Genomic DNA, 21,144 nt, shown 5'->3' with positions numbered 1-21,144 from the left:
AGGTGAAGCTCATCTTAAGTCCTGGGGACTGGGAAGTATTGAGGAGTTCCTAGCATGAAAATAGGGGATTGCCATGGCAACCTGCTTGACGCCCACAGTTTGTGGACACACTTGACCTAACTGCAAATTATGTATGGTGTATTCCTTGTTTAAAGTGGCCAGTCATCTTAGGAGCCACAGTTTGCTGTGCAGAGTTGTGTCCCTTGGACATGCCCTGATAAAAACCCAACTCCACTCTTTGAGTGAAGAAAATTGGAAATGGAGTCTGAACTTATATCACAATATATCATTGTTTAATTTAATGAGCATGCTAATTGATCTAGTTTCAAAAATGTAAAAAAATACACGTTTTCATGTGGTTTGTGACACTTAAGACGACTTGGCCCCCAGTGCCCCCTCAGATCTAATAATGCTGCTGCTAATCAGAAAGTATGTATGTGAGAAAAAAGAACAATATTTATAAGAATTTGATTTATTGACTGAACACATTCACACTATGCCATACACACAACTTGCACAAATTTCTTCTATTCCTTTTCACTTAAAGGCTCATGTTTCTTAACACCTATCTCTCTCGCCATCGCAAGAACTCTGTCCGTGGCTGTGGGTGCACTGATGGCCTTTGACAGTTCTGCATCAGGAAACTCGGTCACATTCAACTCTGAGTCTCTGTTTGTGAAAGGCGACCACACACCCTGAATTGAAGGCGTCTCTGTGTGCCACTGTTTTCGCAGTCGGACAACCTGCACACCTGACCTTGTTCTGAAATGTTCCACCCACTTACAGATCTCGTCTTGAGGCATGTTGCGGATGTTGAGTGTTTCCGTCCTCCCATTCACTGAAACATGAAGCGCAGTTACCTTGATTACGTGAAAGCACATGAAAGTGATGTTAAGAATAATATGCAAGTGATTTGAATGCAATGCTGTTGCACTTATATCATGGCAATAGGAGAAAAAGCCAATGTCAACACCTCAAATACTCTTTTGTACTTTAGTATTGGTTCTGTTTTGGATGAGCAATTGATAATTATGTGAATGATATGCATCATCAGATCCTTGCATGGAAAAGGGATGCAACTATGAATTTTTGGACCTCTGAACCCATCAGGCCTGCTATGCAAAATGAGCGAGTGAGTCGGGTGTTACAGTTACGTATGTTTTAAGTTTAATGTGGGAGGAAAGCTCAAATGACTTTATTTGACGTGTATTGGTTTAACCCATGTTCATCGTGCAGCGATGACGAAACAAGAATCATAATCAGGGTAATTATGTGATTTCAACACATGATCACAGGATTCTGGCATGCTTAATGGACACAATACTGCAAATTAGGTGACCTCTTCCCGAACTAAGCACAGAGATAATGTGCACAAACTTGAAAAATTAGGACAAGTCTTTTCATCAACATTTTTAGGCAGCTGTGGACAATCAGAAGAAAACATCACACAAGAATATTGACAGCTGTGGACAATCAGAGGAAAACAATCAGAAGAAAATATCACACAAGCTGACAAGAATATACAACATGTACAATGGAAACACTGTCAATTTTTGTTAATATACCGGTATATAACTGATGTGTTTCATGTCATACTTTGATCCTCCAAACACATCCATAATCGTAAATGCAAATATTTCATCTTATGATTCATATAACATTGAAAACAATGTTTGAAGTGATAGGTTAGTTAGGAAGATGGTAGGAGGGACAATTTATGTACCGTTAGTAATATCAAGTGATTGTCAAGTACAAATTATAGATTTCATGAATTGTAGAAATGTTGACAGCCTACAAACGAGACAACAACACATTTCCAGAGACAAGTGACCAGAGCTCCAGATAAGCTTTTGGTGTTGTGGGTATTTTACCCATGCATTTTAAAATCATTGGGTATCAGTAATTCTATCCGGGTATTCAAATTTCTGTTACCCACTAGTTTTTACACATGTGGGTATTTAAGTTAAATATTTAAAAACACTATTTATCTAGTCCCTGCAAACTGGTGTCGTGTGGGTTCGAGAGCTTTATAGGACTCAAAAATACCACGATACTTCCACAAGAAAGTGTGATGGCAAATGATCGTGATGTAACTGTCATCGTGGAGTTTGGCAAGGTTGACGGAATGCCCGTTTATAATTTCAAAATAAGTTGCTGATTTGCTATTTGAATACGCAGGGTTACTTCACAATATTTTGATGATACACACAAGTTATATTTAGTAGCTTATCTGTAATGTTCGTTGCGTATGTGATACGCTTGGATTTTATTTTACTGCGTATTTCGGCATTTCCGATGCATATTTTACGCAGATACGCAGCTTATCTGGAGCTCTGGTGACATAATAACAATCCATATGAAGCACCAATTCATAGTCATATTATTTGCCCAGCATTGTTAACATAATGTAAAATGACATGTATTTATAAATTACTGTTGGCAGTCAAACTGAACTTACAGTATTCAGCTACTAGTCTTGGGTTTCTATGGCGCCTTGGCTTAAGATACACAACTGTTCCTGGGTTCTTTTTAGTGAAGTCTAACATGTGATTTTCCACAAAATCTCTGAAAGTAACAAAATGGATATTTATTAAAGGCATGATGAAGATCTGGAACAAGTAACTAATTACTTAATGTAAACAGTCATTCCAAGACAGAAGACTATACTAAAAAGAATCAACCACTAAAAAGAACCACAACATTTTTCTCTTAATGTATCAGCTGAAAAACACATTTAATATAAATCAATGGCATGCTTGGTGGGGATCTAAATAACCCTAATAAGGCGGATCATATCTGGTTTTAAAGCAAAAGGTATATCATCTATTTTATCTTGTGATTCACTTGGAAACTGATCAACAAAGTCAAATGAAGGCAACATATATGAACCTTGCGCCTCTACTGTCGCCGTGAGACTTGCAAAACGATACGGTCAATCTTTGCAGTTGACAAACATATCGTCCAATGCCATTCTGCAACACATTCTTGACAAAATCACTTGGAATACTTCTCCCTGTCATTTTGCCATGTGGTGACCTTCCCAGACAATGCGACCTTGACCCCAGTAATAATATATCAATCCGCAGCGCCATTTCTTATTTCTAAAATACGTTCAAAGTTAAACTAAACATTACTATCATCATTGAGACTAATACACCTTCGTGTACACAATTCATAACTATTTGTCTTACTGTCGCAAATAGCCACCCGACTTTGATCTCCAGTGGACTATATTTGTATGAAGCAGGTGCTTGATCTCATTTCCGGTAGCAGTGTGGTCGTTTCCTGCTGCTACGACAACACCTATTTCTGTCAGATCAGAGATGTAACTTGATCTCAGTCAATAAACACTGAACAGTGTCCGCTCATCCACCATGGACAGGGAAGAGTGTCACCGAAAGCATGCAGACATGTCCGACAAAGCAGACGATAAGTTTAGTATAGTCTGCGGTGACCTGGGACTGGGTGAAGGGCTAAAGCCGGGCGGGATACTCCAGGGTTTGAATTTGCCCGAATTCCCAGACGGTGCTAGCAGTGTAACGCCGTCGCACAATGAAAGTACTGTCACTAGGAGGAATAGTCAACCGTGCCAAGCAAACGATAGGGATTCTGTGTCCAGGCAAACTCCAGAAAGGCGAAAATCACTCGTGTTCAAATCAAAACCCAAACGCAGATCAGTTGATTCGGGTGACATATCTCCCTCTGGAAATGAACATTTTCCCACGTACGCCGATGTTCCTTTGGGAACGTCACTACGACAACAGAGGAAGTTGTTTGAACAAAATTTGGGATCCCTTCGTAAAAAACACGATCTGTCTACCTCTGAAGAACAATCAGTGAATTCAATTGATGGTTTGTAACTTGTATAATTAGGACACACAATGTGTAAAGATAATTTTAGAATTCTCTCATAGAACCATAGTACTACAATGACAAGCTTTTCCTAGTGACATACACTGCTTGGTCATGTTGGTCACAATGGTTAAAGATATTGATGTGTTATGGTTGAATGTTTTATCAATATGTTTGCAAACTTGTGACAAATATGGTTGTAGGATAACAGCTGGTAAACTGTTTGTAAACAAGGTAAACAAATGTTCCATTACGATAGACCCACATGAGTGATTCATGTTTTCCATAAAAATACAGTTTTGATTTGCATTACACATGTTAAATGTTGTTCATATTTAAATAAATACATTTGCTTGTTTTTAACTGTATCTATAAGATGTATTAAGCTAAAATCTTACCATGCTTACAGTGCATGGTAGTTACAAAGTAGATACAAAATATTTTATTAGTAGCATCAAACAGACATGGCAGATTGGTGTTCGGTATAATGCATATGTACCCATATTATTAATATGTCATTGTTTATGTTCTTGCATATGATTATTATTTTTTAGGTGATATTAATCGTAAAAGGTTAACAAGTGTAGAAATTGAGAAAAAATTGCTGGAAGCTTTGCAGGTAAATAATCTTTATCATTATCATGTTTATCATGTTTGTGTATGTCACTATATATATCATTTCAAACACCTCATCCTGTGGGGTCCCATGTTCTCGGGGTAGAATCAGTCCTAGTGTCTTCATGTTTGTCCTGTAAAGAATCAACTAGCAGATGGGGATCTGTTGACCAACTTAATCACACTGAATGTGTGTTCACTGTCCCTAGAGTACTCTGGCCACATAGATCATTGCTAATGCAGCCAACCACTGGTTTATCAGAGGTAGACATGTATTTACAGACTGCCTGGCTGTTATATTGATGACCATGGCATAAAATAACTTTCACTCACTCTATCTCTAGCCCTTAACATGTAAAGAAATATTTAAAGATATTTTGGTGTATATTAATGTTTTTTACATTTTGCTTTAGTCGTCATAAAAACTGTGCTGATTATATAAGTGTGCTCAGATGCCGTGTCAACTTAAGATTCTGCAGAGTTGTGTCCCTTAGATGTGCCAAGATCCTGTGATCATGGGTTGTAATCTAAGATTCACCCTGATTATGATCTTAGGTTTGTCGGAACCATACTTTGCTCCTGGTTTTCACCAAACTTGTACCTTAATACAATCTACATCGCTTGACCTTTTTGTGAAGTACTGAAGTACAAAGGCCAATGGTCATTGTCTGTCTCTGAATTTCTGAAAATTCACTCAATCTCAGGGAGGGTCCCGGTGGAGATTCAAGGCTACAATGCATCTGCAGTACCTCATGCTTATTTTAGGGGGCACGGGTGGCCCTGTCGTCTAAGGTGCCGCGATTCGCTGTGCAGAGTTGCGTCCCTTGGGTACGCCAGAAACCTATGATTGTGGGTTCGAATCCCGGTTCGCCCCAATTATGTTTCTAGGTTTGTCAGCACCATACCCGACTCGTGGGTTTCACCGAAGTGGTAAACGTCTGAGACCTGCATCACTTCGGGCTTTCCTCCAACATTAAGCTGACACGTCGCGATATAACTGGAATACTGTTAATAGCGGCATTAAACCCAACTCACTCCCTCACTCATGCTTATTATAAGAACCAGCAACCAAAGTGAGGAACAGTTGTCAGGCACTGTGACCTGGCTGATTCATGACCATGTCATGACGACTGCATGTCATCTTATCCCAGTGGCGTGGATTATTGCTAATGCTTTCAGTCACTGGTTTGCCTGGCTTGTGTGATATTAATTAATAAATAATTGAAATTAATTGAATTGCTTTTGCCTAATGATACTATTGTTTTGTTAAATAAGGCATCCATTTTTGTTTCAAGGAAGTGGAGGAGTTGAAGATAGAACTGGATACATGTCAAAAACGTCTTGATGCAAAATACATGGCCATTGCTATCTTAAAGCGACAGGTAAGTTATCATAAATTAATTATGCTTATATGTCTTTAAACTTCAAAAATGCCAAAGTTTCACTGTTCAACACAGCGTGAATTGCTCTTATCATGCTTATCAAGCTTAATCATGTCAATAGGTGAGACGATTTTTCGATTTGATTATGGATGTAAACCTGCTAAAAAAATATGAAATTGGAAAAAGGCCAAACTTTCATTTCACCATAAACATGATAAATGACTGTCATTCGTGACAAACTCGTGTTATTCCGGGACAAGCCGAACAGGGACTAGTGCCCCTCTGGTGGCCATATTTGTGACTGGGTTCCGTCTTGGCGCAAACGGGCATAGTTAACAGAAATGTCAACTCGTTGCGTAATGATTCACATTTTTTTCTCTCATGTCATATATATTCCAGATGCTTTTTAAAACACAATGGGGCTTACAATATTTATTCAGTATGACTGAACACATTTAAATGTATCTAGGGTATATTTTTAGATGCAAGACATATATAAAATAAAAAATTATTCCTGAGGGATTCTTTGACCGAAGTACTTGAATTCATACGCGCATTCTGATTGGTTTGTCATATTTTCGCACATAACATTCATGGATAGGGGGACGAGTCTTTTTGCAGGTTACGGAAAGGGGCGAGTGGTGACGAATGAAATGACTGTGTTAGAGGTTAACATGGTTAAACTGCAAGACAATCGGTTATACAATGAGGCAAGCCTAACTAAGACATGGCAGCATATTCACGTAGCTATTTAAAGAATGAATAAAAGTAATCTGAAATGTTTATTTTATTTTCCCACTAACCAACCATAATTTTAAGAAAACGCAACCGTAAAATAAGAAAACCGACGTTTATTATGTCTATCTCCCATGAAGATGGTGAAATGATCTGTATTTCTGTTCAACAAACATGACTAAAGTGAATAATGTGTTTCATCCGGCTGGTTTACGTTTTGTTGTTAAATATGCATCAGAAATGCAGAAATACGCAGTGAAATAAAATCCAAGCGTATCAAATACGCAACGAACATTACAGATAAACTTCAAAAATAAAACTTGTGTGTATCATCAAAATATTGTGAAGTAACCCTGCATATTCGATTAGCAAATCAGCAACTTATTTTGAAATTATAAACGGGCATTCCGTCAACCTTGCCAAACTCCACGATGACAGTTACGTCCTGATCATTTGCCAATACACTTTCTTGTGGAAGTATCGTGGTATTTTTGAGTCCTATAAAGCTCTCGAACCCACACGACACCAGTTTGCAGGGACTAGATGAATAGTGTTTTTAAATATTTAAGTTAAATACCCACATGTGTAAAAACTAGTGGGTAACAGAAATTTGAATACCCAGATAGAATTACTGATACCCAATGATTTTAAAATGCATGGGTAAAATACCCACAACACCAGAAGCTTATCTTGAGCTCTGTAGGAGTTCAACATGTTCAGTGATTTGTCTTAACAGCAATTGTTCCTGAACATGTTTAAAGCAGGACCATCATGTTTACTGGACTGATCAGGTCTGACATGCAGGTTTCTGGTTTCAAACTTGGTTTTAATTATAGTGCAGACCCGTGAAGATCCAGGTTAGAGTAGGTCTTTAGCAACGCATGCTTGCCATATGCCTGTCGTAAGAGGCGACTAACGGGATCGGGTGGTCAGACTCGCTGACATGGTTGATGCATGTCATTGTATCTCATTTGGGTAGCTAGATGTCAGCGTTAGACATTAGCACTAGTCCTGAAGTCCTTGCCAAACTTCCCAATAGTTAAGGTATCATGAGGACTAGTAGAAATTTGCCATTTTTAAGGGTTTTGCTAAATGTTATCGTTATAAGGACTAGTGGACGAAAACTGTTAGTTTCTACCACTGGATGCTCATGATGTCAATCACTAGATTGCTAGATTGTCTGGTCCAGATTATTTACAGACCTCTCATATAGCTGGAATATTGCCGAGTGTGGCATTAAACAACAAACAAACAATCAAATAGTTATAGTGTAGCCTTTATTTTACAAGTTTGCCAGTCATAGACATAACATGTGGGCAAGACATCTCTTGTATGTGAGACAGGTTTGATTTCTTTTTACTGAGTGAAGTGCATTATACTAATATTTCAATAAGTGTGATGGGGTGGTCGGGTAGCCTAGTGGTTAAAGCATTCTGTGTCACTGCGAAGACCCGGGTTCAATTCCCGACAAGGGTACAATGTGTGAAGCCCCTAAATGGTGTACCCCGCCGTGATATTGCTGGAATATTGCTAAAAGCGGCGTTAAACCATACTCACTCACTCAACCCAATAAGTGTGACAAGCCTACTTAAGTGCGAGTCTGGTGTGATTACAGCATCCAATATGTATAATATATTAATAATTCACAAACCATGTCAAATAATTTATGCTGTTATTGTTTCACTGAATATAACAAATAATACATCAGCTACTGACTTGTTATTGTATTTGTGAATTGATATTCGTATTCGTTACCCTATAATCGTGATACGAACTGTATTCGCCTTATTTTAGACAATCAAAGACCAGGTAATATGAAGTTAATTTCAAATCCTGGTGTTGATATCGCATCCCGGTGTTGATATCACCTTCATGCATGTGTTCACTGGTTCAGGATTCTTCTGATGATTTCTGTCACATCACAACGCTACTATTGACACGACCCTAAACTAATCAAATGTTTGCACTCTCCATTCACCATAGTTGATTTAGACCGCCTCTGTGGTCTAGTGGTAGAGCGTCCGCCCGGAGAGCGGAAGGTACGGGGTTCGATCCCCGGCCGCATCATATCAAAAGACGTTAAAAGATGGTATTTGTTGTTACCCTGTCTGGCGCTCGGCATTAAAGGGCTAAAACAAGGACTGGTCGGCTCGGAGTCAGTATACTGTATCTGAGTGGGGTATTCATGTTAAACTGCGGCATGGTATCGCAGTGGGCTAGCACTATAAATCGGCATCAGTCCGGACTAGTACAAGCAGCCACACACACACACGCGTGCTTGCACGTCGCTATATAAGTGCCATTTTCTTTGACGCGACGTTAAACCCAATTTCACCTCACCTCACCATAGTTGATTTCTGTCACATCACAACGCTACTATTGACACGACCCTAAACTAACCAAATGTTTGCACTCCCCATTCACCACAGTTGATTTCGGTCACATCACAACGCTACTATTGACACGACCCTAAACTAATCAAATGTTTGCGCTCCCCATTCACCACAGTTGATTTTCCTTGGGTTAGGAAAATGATATGAAATCAGAGATCCAGATAACTTTTTGAGCAATTGAGTTTTTACTTGAACATGTTGAAGGTTTCTATTTTATTTGGGTTATTACATTTTTCATTGGGTAACCAATATTTTTTCACTCATCCATTCACCACTATGTTGGGTTTTCCCCCCAAAAGAGTAAACATTTTGAGATTTAAAAAAAAATGCAATAATGTTTTAGATCATTGTTAGATGTAATATAACGGTTCTAAATATAGACTTGACTCGGAAAGTAAATTTGCTTGTAATCATGTTTAAGAAATTAGCTCCGTTGTACGCATGCTGAAAAAGTGTCATTGGATATTTATGCATGTTAATTGAGAGTAATTGGGTTTTGAATAGTTTTGGGGGGTATTTTACGCAGGGTTGCGTCCCTTGGGCACGCCAGAAACCTATGATTGTGGGTTCGGATCCCGGTTTGCCCCGATTATGTTTCTAGGTTTGTCAGCACCATACCCGTGCTCGTGGGTTTCACCGAAGTGGTAAACGTCTGAGACCTGCATGACTTCGGGCTTTCCTCCCACATTAAGCTGACATGCCGTGATATAACTGGAATACTGTTAAAAGCGGCGTTAAACCCAACTCACTCACTCCCAACAATCTTTGAACTGTATCCCTGCACCTTTGTCTACATCTGTGTCTGACATTGAAGATGTTGAACACCCCCATGTTGGGAATGCATTAGATCGGTTCCCAACCTGTCGCACAAAGCAACTCAGTGGATCGATGACTTTGTTAATTGCATGTCAGCATATGCTGACATAGGAAGACCATGTATCCATTGAACATTTATTGAATGATATCAGACTTGTGTATCAGTGATCCCACTGGCTTTTGAATTTGGACCCTAAAAATTGGTAGTTCCCATCTAACTTTTGTCAGTCCCATCTTTTAACAAACAAAAAAACATATTAAATTACTTGGTTTTAATCCTTTCAACATCATGTTCCATGCTATGATGTCGTCTCTGAGGTTTCTTGTTGAGATCAGGGGCGGTCAGGTAGCCTACATTGGTACAATGTGTGAAGCCCATTTCTGGTGTCCCTCGCCGTGATATTGCTGGAATATTGCTAAAAGCGGCGTAAAACCATACTCACTCACTTGTTGAGATCAACACATCATTCACACAAACTTCAGTCACAGTTTTCTCTTTTTGTTTTTAATATTTCGAGACTGTCGCTGCAAACATTTATTTAACCTCCAAGAAAAGAGAAATGTTATTTCCTTGCACTAAAAATAGATAAGGGAAAGTCCTGATGGTAAGAGAAAAGCTGACTTCGTTCGAAAAATATACTAAGATAAATATCGCTGATGTTTTGATTAGCAACAAAGATTTTTAAGATACTTTATTTGCAATCACATGAATTACCAGTCCAAGCCTATTTTAAACCTGGTATTTATCAGAACACTTATGGGATTAATTACAGGCATCAGAGAAGATCCGGGTTAGAATTGGGATTCAACAACTCATGCTCGTCTCCCCCAGTGAACATCCATGTTAGAATTGGTCTTTAGCTCCCAATCTTGTCTTAAGGCGACCAAGAGGATCGTGTGGTCAGACGGTTGATGCATGTCATCATATCCCAACTTGCACGTGATCGATGCACATGATGTCAATCACAGGGTTGTCTGGTCCAGACCGCCATCAAATAGCTGAAATATTGTTGAGCATGCTGAGAGAGGTGTTAAACAACAAACCAAAGGATCTTGAACATATTGAATTTGAATCAAGGTGCACACCATCCATCTTTCCAGGGGGGCACGGATGGCTGAGTCGTCTAAGGTGCCGCGATTCGCTGTGCAGAGTTGCGTCCCTTTGGCACACCAGAAACCTGTGATTGTGGGTTCGAATCCCAGTTCGCCCCAATTATGTTTCTAGGTTTGTCAGCACCATACCCGTGCTCGTGGGTTTCACCGAAGTGGTAAACGTCTAAGACCTGCATCACTTGGGGCTTTACTCCCACATTAAGCTGACACGCCGTGATATAGCTGGAATACTGTAACTCAACTCACTCAGTCACACACTCCATCTTTCCAGTGTATTATGCATCCATCCTGTTATGCTAAATACCCTGCACCATTCAAGTTCAGAAGTGGTGTCACCATCTCTCTTGTCCCCAACTTAGCAGAGAATTCCTGTCATGACCTTTAAATCAACAACCAGTGAAAATCTTTGTTCTTCTGAATGACAGTTGGCACCTAGCTACAAGGGAGCCTTCATTAAGCAAATCAGAAGACTGAAATGAGTGGACTTTTATTTGAAATTTCTTTTCTCCAACATGAATATCACATTCTGTTTATCATGTTTATCTGCCCATTTTGTTTTACCCAAAAGAATTTATTTTTACCTGGAATCTATTTATATTATACAAATGAAAAATGTAAACATTGCATTCCCAAAATAATAATAATAATAATAATAATAATCAGGGGTTAGTATCTTCCACGGATCTGCAATTTCAACGAAGTTAAGTGACCACAAATTTGTTATAGTCTGATGGCTTCAAGAGGCGAAGCCACCCCCCAAACTCCCCATTAACCAGCCAAAATTATGGAATCCATTGAAAAGAAGTTTCAGCTGAAAGAGAGAATATACATTCTCATTTCTGTATAATCTTTGATCAATCTTGCTAAAATCGTCAATTGTTAAGATATTAATAAAGATAAATATATGTCCATTTTTGATAAATGTATGAATGTATGTAAACAGGTACGTACACCTTTTATGGTATGCCACAGTTTGGGTACTGAACGCAACAAGTTCAGCTCAGTGTTTGTGACAGGGAGTTCATTTGGACATTACGTTGTACATCTGTTTTTGATGTGGAGCCAACTGTGCCATGGGACTTGTCTGCAATAAGTGTGTTTTACGCCTGGATAAATTAATCACATACTTCATCATTTGGTGATATTCGAGTCCGTTTCATGTAAATGTGTTTCCATGGTTACAACAGAGATGCCAGATAAACTGTGCATTGTTTGAAATATGCAACACAAATCACCATTACCCAATTGACTTTGAGTTGCTTGCATAACAGCACTGCGTGATTTCAGAATGTATTATGAACTTTCATACCTGTATTTCTTCCCATTGCTTACATAAACTCTATTGCTGTGAATAATGCATAAAAAATTGATTAATGTCAATTTGACATGGACATCACTGTGACTTTATGACACATCTCAGTCGCTTGGGCCAGTTCACAAACAGATACAAATTATACATCACGTGAAACTTATTTTAATCCAATTACTCAATGGTCTGGAGCCCTGATTAAAATTTGGGGGGCCTGGGAAGCCTAGTGGTTGAAGTGTTCAATTGCCCGGGTTCAATTCCCCACATGGGTACAATGTGTGAAGCCCATTTCTGGTGTCCCCCGCTGTGATATTGCTGTGATATTGCTGTGATATTGCTGAAATGTTTCTAAAAGAGGCATAAAATAATACTCACTCTCGCTCGTTCACTTGGAAAATTTTAATTTTGATTTAAAATAAATGTTGCTGGGGCCTCAGAGCAGATCAAGATAAATCCTGGCTTAATGGTTTGTGAGAACGCCAGGTTTGTGTGTCAACGATTAGATATTGGGTTTTCATGAGCTAAGATAAGCATAATCATGATAATCATGATAATAAATGTCATCATGCATGTGTATTATTCTGGTGTGTTGGTTGTGAGGAAGGCCAGGTTGCAGACAGTATGCTGTCTGTTAGAGTTGCAAATTGCATGGTGTGTGTTTCCAGAGATTGGAGCGTCACAAAATGCTGTTTGTCATGCTAGTTGTGTAATTCAAAACCATAGCAAGTTTCATTAAAATATATCAGGTCTCTATTGTCATTATTCACTGATGTTTGACTCCTGTCTTCCACACCAGGACATACAGGTGTTACCATGGTTATTGTGATTCTCAACATGCAGCATCATTCTGATGGGGAAAAGTTATGCAACAATGTTTGTCATGACCTACAGCATGTACAGTACACGAATAAAAACTATATTGAATAAAAAATATTAGGGATCATGAAATTTTGAGGGATATTTTTTTTAAATTGTGTGCTCAGTCTTCACCACAAAAATATACATATTCATGATCCCTAATTTCTTGTGCAGAGTTGCGTCCCTTTGGCATGCCAGGAACCTATGATTGTGGGTTCGAATCCTGGTTCGCCCTGATCAGCACGAAACCCGTGCTTGTGGGTTTCACTGAAGTGGTAAATGTCTGAGACCTGCATCACTTCGGGCTTTCCTCCCACATTAAGCTGACACGCTGTGATATAACTGGAATACTGTTAAAAGCGGCGTTAAACCCAACTCACTCACTCACTCTTTCTGTAATGAGCATGTTCAGGTGGTCAGTGATGCATGGCTTATCATTAAAGAGTTATATTGTTGAACTCAATCAATGACTATCATAATTTGGCAATCTAACCATCAGTCACCGAGTCAGGGATTATCCTGTAAATTTTTTCCTATGAGAGAAAATCTACCTTGTCCAAAAGCAAAGAGATTTTTTGGCGTGTGATGAGATTTTGCTAATTTTTAGAGATATTTCATCTTCACACAGTGGGAAAACTGTATTTGATTTTTTGTACTTGTGACTCAAATAATGTTGCAAGTAATATAACCAGTTTGTATAGATATATCCTCGGATATCCTATTTTCGAACATTAATTATTCCACTGCGAATACAGTGGTCCCTTGCTACAACGCTACCAATGGGGTCCAAATAAGTATCTAAAAATATTAGCATGAGTATTAACAAAAAAATTCATTCGACTTATATTTCGGGTCATTGTCTACTTTAGGAGCTGTTCATTTTGTTGGCATGCAGGAGACAACAATCTGCAGTTGTCAGATTTCTAGGTCTTCAAAACGGGGCGGTCGGGTAGCCTAGTGGTTAAAGCGTTAGCTCGTCACGCCGAAGACCCAGGTCCGATTTCCCAACATGGGTGCAATGTGTGGAGCCTATTTCTGGTGTCCCCCGCCGTGATATTGCTGGAATATTGCTAAAAGCGGCGTAAAACCTCACTCACTCACTCTAGGTCTTCAACAATGTGTGTTTAGATTATAATTCAATACATTTAGAGTGATGACATGAAATAGCGACTGGTGTAATTGGAGTTCCATGTCGTTGGCAAAAAATATAATATTTACATTCCATAGCTTTCGTCAAATTTGCCGTCTTATATATCCGTCTGAAGTGTGTACCATATCAAATGAAATCTTATCAATATGGTCTTTTCAATTAATTAGAAGTGACAGTTCATTATACAATGACTATTGCTCCAGGTTCACCTTCTTGTTTAATTAGCAACAATTAAGTCGTTTATTTCAAACAGAAGGCGGCTTGCTGTTTGGCCACAAGAAAAAGTTCAAAATTTGTAATTCACGCACGGTGGCCATTCTTGCACGAGGGTATGTTCATGAGAACTCTTCCACTGGTGCCGTCATCGTCTAGGCGAATTCCTCCTAAAATGTGATCGTTTCTAAATCTGAAACTTGTAGATTATTACGGAGAAAGAGTTGTATGTATATTCATTTAGTTTTTATTTGCTGTCATTCAAAAATCGAAATTTGTTCATGTTTTGAAACTCTACATGGATTGCCTTTTTTTCTCTTGATTTCTGATGGACGCACATACATGTAGATCAAAGTCTACAGTTGTAGTTGTAGATCATGGAATAAGATGTTTGTGAGCTACCAAACTGTTTAGTTTGTAAAAACAAACACTCGTTTTGTCAATTGGGGATAAAAAAAATGTTGTGCACTCCACCATTGTCAGCTGATGCAATGCTCCGGAATCGCGGCCCAAGTCAATCCCTGATCAGTAATTGAAATTGATGTTTAAATTAAACTTTATCATGTTTATCATAGTTTTTATGTTTTATGCATATCTGGTAACTTACAAATTGGATTTCATCATCCACATCCAAGCTGTTTCATTTGTAATCATTCCAAATTTACAATACAAATTGTCACTGTCAGTTTTGAAACTTTTGACCACAAGTATTGTATCTGTTATCCTTGATTCGTGAAAGCTTAGAGCACTATGTAAGTGTTCAAAGTGGCATTAGGGGCACGGATGGCCCGGTGTCTAAGGCGCCGCAATTCGCTGTGCAGAGTTGCGTCCCTTGGCCACGCCAGAAACCTATGAATTTGGGTTCGAATCCTGGTTTCTAGGTTTGTCAGCACCATACCCGTGCTCGTGGGTTTCGCCGAAGTGATAAACGTCGGAGACCTGCATCACTTCGGGCTTTCCTCCCACATTAAGTTGACATGCTGCGATATAACTAGAATACTGTTAAAAGCAGCGTTAAACCCAACTCACTCACTCACTCAAAGTGGCATTACCCATAATTCACACCAAAAGTCGTTAAAAGATGGTACCTGTCGTTACCATGTCTGGCGTCAGTGATGAATAATGTACTTAGACTTTGGAGAGAAACTAAAACATACCGTATTCGATATAATAAGTGCCAGGGGCGCTCTCAAAAATAGAAATAGGAGGCTCTTATAAGAATATTATTTTGGTGGAAAAAACAGTTGAAAGATACATTTTGTGGTTTATGATGGCCTAAACTGTTTATATACGACTGATCTATTGTTCCTGAATTAAATTGCCCATAATTAAGGGTGTATATAACACAAGCTTGCTTATTATACACGAATAAATAAGTCTTGTGTACATTTATCAATCGGAAGGGGTGCTAATTGGGATTGTTCACTTGCCAATATATTAGCAAATATCGCCGTGGGCGCTAATAAGAGCGGGGCTCTTATTATGTCGAATACGGGATATAAATATTTTTCCTACTCTCTGAACAAGAAGAATTAATTATAATAGGTTCCAAAATTGCGTTTATTGTCATGCATGGTTGGATTACTGGTGAAAGGAACATTTCCATACCAGGTTCTTGGATGTACCATGTGGTTTACCATGGTTGAGTGATTCCACACATCAGCAGTATCTGATACAATATAGCTTTGTTACCATGACAACTGTAACATTATGCAAATATGTTAAGCCTTTTTCCTATTTCAAGCCTAATTCACATTTCTAGTAAATATTTGCTTTATGTTGCTAGTAATTAAATAGTATGTGTTTGATAGGTGAGAAGGACAATTTGATATACAATTTGAAAGATGGGTTCTATATTCACTGTTTGGCTTAAACATATTTGTAACTGTATAATAAATGTTATGATAAGTGAAAGAACAGAATTGTTGAGCAACCTTTCTGACAATTATATCCTTCTCAAAAGAAGTTAAAGAACACCCGATTCTTTCATATGACTAAGTTAACCTGTTGAGCCATCCCAGTCATCTAAGGTGCCGCAATTCACAATTTGACCACGTGATCAAAACTTAATGGCGTAATTGTTGTCACTTTATAACTATTAGCACACAGCAGCTATCTTTGTTATTTTATAATCGCGTTATTTTGTGATTTTATTTCAAGTGGTGAGGACTGTATGATGTTTTTCTCAACATACAGTCAAGTCTTGTTAATCCGACAATCGGCTTCATCTGACACTAATGATGGTAACCGATCTAATCAGTGCTATTTAGACCCGTTAATCCGACAGTCTCGCACTCCAACTCCGACATACCTAATTTGCAACAAATTACTGAAATCACTCATTAGTCAGTCTCGTTAATCCGACACAGTGATCAGCGTACTCTGTGGTCATCTGCCTGCGAGCACACAGCCCGTGTTTTGATGCGAGACGAGTCGGCTTGTAGCTGCATATTACAATGGCTGCAGAGATAAACTTGCTTCACAAAAAAAATTAATGCTTTAAATAAACAAAACAGGATTAATCAGATGCTTCGATTACCTCAAAACATATTCCGCTAAGAATGTAACATAATAAAATGAATATTTCATTTTAATTTTATTATGTGTTTGTATCGTATCTATCGTGTAGTTGTCCATTTTTTTATCACGAACGTTAATACTACTTAATTTCGTTTATCCGACATACTCGTTAGTCTGACATAATCATATGCAACCAACCATGTCGGATTAACGGGACTTGACTGTATTTTTTTCAGGACATCACTATGTCCAGCAAACGATAAATTTCTTTGGGTACAACCTGAGAAGCTTTTGAGTTAACAGGCTAGTTGCCATGTCTACCCTTGTGTGACATGTGGAGTTGTCTGCTTCTAGGGCTGGGATGAGTCCAAATTTACTACCCGGGTATCCCACCCCCTGTTACCTGTTACCCATTGCAGGTCTCAAGAGTTGGGAACAAAATGTCTGATTGGGAATTTTTTTACCGCAGCTCTGGCAAAAACTGTTTATATACATGTATAAAACGATTAGATTGTGCATACACGGAAGTTGACTGAAGCTTTATCTTTGCTCAAGCATATGCAAGTCAAAGGGAATGTGTGCATCGTCAGAAAGAAATGCGAACATTAGCGACATGTTGTGTAACCACTGAGCTATAGTGAGTTTTTATCATTAAACTATATCACATGACTAACCGTGGGTCGGGGTAGTCCTGTGGGCACCAGGGTCCTACTCAGGACCCACCCGACATGAATACCTAAGATACACGGGAACATGGTCACAGTTACTTTCTAAAGGGGCGTTGGGGTAGCCTAGTGGTTAAAGCATTCTCTCATCATTCCGAAGACCCAGGTTCAATTCCCCACAATGTCTAAAGCCCATTTCTTGTTTCCTCCGCCTTGATATTGCTGGAATATTGCTAAAAGCGGCGTAAGACCACACTCACTCACTCACTCACTCACTCACTCACTCACTCACTCACTCACTCACTCACTCACTCACTCACTCACTCACTCACTCACTCACTCACTCACTCACTCACTCACTCACTCACTCACTCACTCACTGTTCTGTATGTCTTCATCTTCCTGAGGCAAGAGAGTTAACTGACTTTAAAAGTCCAGTTTCCACCCTTGCCTGACTAGGCTGGAATTACTGGGCTCGATCGTAGCGCCACCAGTGGCTATTACCAGTTATGTTTCTTCAAAGCCTCTCCTATCATGCCTATGGACCAATCAGATTCCACCTCTCGTATCACTTGTGTTTGATTCACACAAAATGGTTGCGCCCAGTCAGGATGATCTGATCAGTGATCAAGATCTATATTGTGATAAAACGGGTCTTACATCGCGAAATGCATCAATCTAGTGAGCACCTTGATTAAAAACATGAAAAGATTTGGAAAATATCTGCTGACAACGAGTTGGCAGTGCACATGCTTTTTTGCAAATCCTGCAATCGACTGAAATCTGCACGACAGTTTACGAACCGGATTTCGATTTCGGTGCGCGATTTTGATTGGACTATGCATAGACTCGTCAGTCCAGCCAAAATGTAACTCCATAATACCAGCCTAGTTCGGCAAGGGTGGAAACTGGACTTTTATAGTCAGTTAACTCTCTTGCCTCGGGAAGATGGTATGTCTTGGAAATAGATACCTTCTATGTGTCGTCGTGACCTTGAAAGTATTGATACAGCTTTGTGAAAAAGCGGTGTGTGTTTTTAATGTGGCAACTCACGTTCAGTAATTGTGTATTTTGTTTAAAATATTGCACCAAATAATGATGTAATACATCTGCTTTTAGTATTCCTGATCAACTATTAAATTTCTGAATGCATAAATGTTTGGTATGCTTCAAAAAGGGGTGTGGCACACCTGCATCCCAGTCTCACAGTCCCTGAACCATAATTTTTTCCCTTCCACCCAGCCCTTACTGTAATGCTTTCAGTGTCAATGTAGATGCTTCTATCTTTCAAAATTATGGGGCGGTCGGGTAGCCTAGTGGTTAAAGCGTTTGCACGCCACGCCGAAGACCTGGGTTCGATTCCCGACATGGGTACAATGTGTGAAGCCCATTTCTGGCGTCCCCTGCCGTGATATTGCTGGAATATTGCTAAAAGCGGCGTAAAACCATACTCACTCACTCACTCACTTATTCACTTTCAAAATTATATATTTTCAGAGACTAAACATTTAGTCTACCCTGCATTCCACATGTGGATCTCTGTATGGGATGGGATGTTTCCTATCTGTGCTCTCTCAGTATATCAGCCCATTGCCATTACTGTGACGGCCACAGCTACTACACTGACACAGGCAACAGCAGCTGGTCACACTTGTGCTTCACACCGACACTGGTTGTGTTGCATGCTGTTGTTTGCAGGACGAGTCTCTGAAAGCATCACATTGATTGATGTCCACGAGGTGCATGATCAGCTGGTGATTGTTAACAGGATCATGGTGGCTATAGGCTGATAGTTTTACATTACCTTTGTTGGGAAGTGTCAGCATGGTGAAGTGGATTCATCCTATTGAAATCATGTGTTGTTCGATATTACGATCATCTGAAATTATGGTTATTATTTAGCTTCATTTGTCTCCATATATAGCAAATATCACTGTGGGCGCTTATTAGAGCAGGGTGCTTATTACGTCGAATACGGTAATTGGTAAATATTTTTAATTGTCAAAATAGATCTTTAGATTGTAAAATTAGCTAAGATCATGTAGATTGTGAAAGTCAATAACAAAACAAGCAATAAGATAGTAACAACAGTATAATTTTCAATTTCTTCAACAAACATACAAGACACAACTCTCCCTATGATAGCGCAAACATAGGAAAATATCATTCCCTGGATAAGGGACCCGGATGTCTCAACTTGCTGTGCAGAGTGGCAACCCTTAGGCATATCAGAAGCCTATGATTGTGGGTTCGAATCCCACATTCATCTGATTATGATCATGGTGTGTGGGTATCATACATGTGCTGTGAGTTTCACCAAAATGGTAAAAGTTGAACACCTGCATCTCTTAGGGCATAGCTTCCACATGACACTGCGATACTGTGATAGATCTGAAATATTTTTTAATGGGGTCAATATCCATCTCTCTCACTCACTGACTCACTGACTTACTCACTCAGTCACTCACTCACTCACTCACTCACTCACTCACTCACTCACTCACGGGCATGTTTGTATGGAGCTTCCAGGGCATGTACTCTTTCTTCTTTTAAACTGGGGATTGAATGGATACAATGGCTGCTGAGCATGTAGGGCAGTGATGGACATGGAACAACTCTGAGTGTTTGATGCATATTCCTGTTCTTGTTTAACACAAGCATGTGAAACAATTGATGTGCATGAAAGTGAAAAAAGAAAACGTTCGTTTTTGGAAGCTGTAGATATGACTCAATGTTTGAAATTTAACCATGAAAGTCAAGGGGTCCTAATGGTAAAAGTTAAGAATAAAGAGTGAGTGAGTGAGTTGGGTTTAACGCCGCTTTTAACAGTATTCCAGTTATATCACGGCGTGTCAGCTTAATGTGGGAGGAAAGCCCGAAGTGATGCAGGTCTCAGACGTTTACCTCTTCGGCGAAACCCACGAGCACGGGTATGGTGCTGACAAACCTAGAAACATAATCGGGGCGAACCAGGATTCGAACCCACAATCATAGGTTTCTGGCGTGCTCAAGGGACGCAACTCTGCACAGCGAATCGCGGCGCCTTAGACGACTGGGCCACCCATGCCCCCTAAGAATAAAGAGGGTCCCTAGATTTGAATATATACGGACTGACCTAAGAACCCCAGGACCATTCACCATGTTTAGAACACTTTATATAATGATTAAATAGTGACTCTGGGTTTTGACATTTCCTTATATGTCACATCTTTGTTAAGCATAGATATCGCAGTTTAAAGAGTTGTGTCCCTTGGGTGTGCCAGAATCCTGTGTTCATAGGTTTGAATCCAGGTTCACTCAGATTGTTTCTGGGTTTGCTGGTACCATATCCTTGTGTGAAGGTATCACCAAAGTGGTTAAGGTCGAAGACCTGCATTACATCTGTTTTTTCTCCCGCATTAAGCTGACATATGTGATATGACTAACTGACCGCCTCTGTGCTCTAGTGGATTGAACGTGCGCCCGGAGAGTGCAAGGTCAGTAGTTCAATCTCCGTCCGCATCGTATGAAAAGACGTTATAAG

General features: G+C 39.4%; 2 protein-coding genes across 3 annotated transcripts in view; one reads left to right on the top strand and one right to left on the bottom strand.

Moving 5' to 3' along the window:
- Window positions 1-456: 456 nt before the first annotated feature.
- On the bottom strand, window positions 457-3,107 carry LOC124136576 (39S ribosomal protein L43, mitochondrial-like). The gene is made up of 3 exons (XM_046502532.2): window positions 2,890-3,107; window positions 2,459-2,565; window positions 457-838 (listed from the first exon to the last, which is right to left on the bottom strand). Exons 1-3 carry the CDS (start codon window positions 3,090-3,092, stop codon window positions 528-530), a joined length of 621 nt encoding a protein of 206 aa, XP_046358488.1. The 5' UTR covers window positions 3,093-3,107; the 3' UTR covers window positions 457-527.
- Window positions 3,108-3,180: 73 nt separating this feature from the next.
- LOC124128972 (coiled-coil domain-containing protein 125-like) overlaps window positions 3,181-21,144 on the top strand; it is a 34,681-nt gene continuing 16,717 nt past the window's right edge. Inside the window, exons 1-3 of one of the 2 annotated variants that reach the window (XM_048393586.1) lie at window positions 3,181-3,852; window positions 4,407-4,471; window positions 5,763-5,849. In XM_048393586.1, the coding sequence (XP_048249543.1) occupies window positions 3,375-3,852; window positions 4,407-4,471; window positions 5,763-5,849 (630 nt within the window). In that variant the 5' untranslated portion in view covers window positions 3,181-3,374. The remainder of the gene's footprint in view (window positions 3,853-4,406; window positions 4,472-5,762; window positions 5,850-21,144) is intronic. The other variant, XM_048393587.1, reaches the window with a different exon arrangement.

This window comes from Haliotis rufescens, unplaced genomic scaffold, assembly GCF_023055435.1.
Source record: "Haliotis rufescens isolate VD_foot unplaced genomic scaffold, xgHalRufe1.0.p SCAF_12, whole genome shotgun sequence".
NCBI lineage: Eukaryota > Metazoa > Mollusca > Gastropoda > Lepetellida > Haliotidae > Haliotis > Haliotis rufescens.
Note: the sequence above shows the minus strand (reverse complement) of the source record. Positions and strands in the feature narration are given on the sequence as shown.

What these genes read in the sequence shown, in the direction of transcription:
- LOC124136576 (XM_046502532.2), bottom strand. Translation starts at nt 3,092, where the DNA reads ATGGCGCTGCGGATTGATATATTATTACTGGGGTCAAGGTCGCATTGT. An exon ending in GGCGACAGTAGAGGCGCAAG is followed by an intron (nt 2,566 to 2,889) that starts GTTCATATATGT and finishes TGTTACTTTCAG; the next exon opens with AGATTTTGTGGAAAATCACA. An exon ending in AAGACTAGTAGCTGAATACT is followed by an intron (nt 839 to 2,458) that starts GTAAGTTCAGTT and finishes TTCATGTTTCAG; the next exon opens with TGAATGGGAGGACGGAAACA.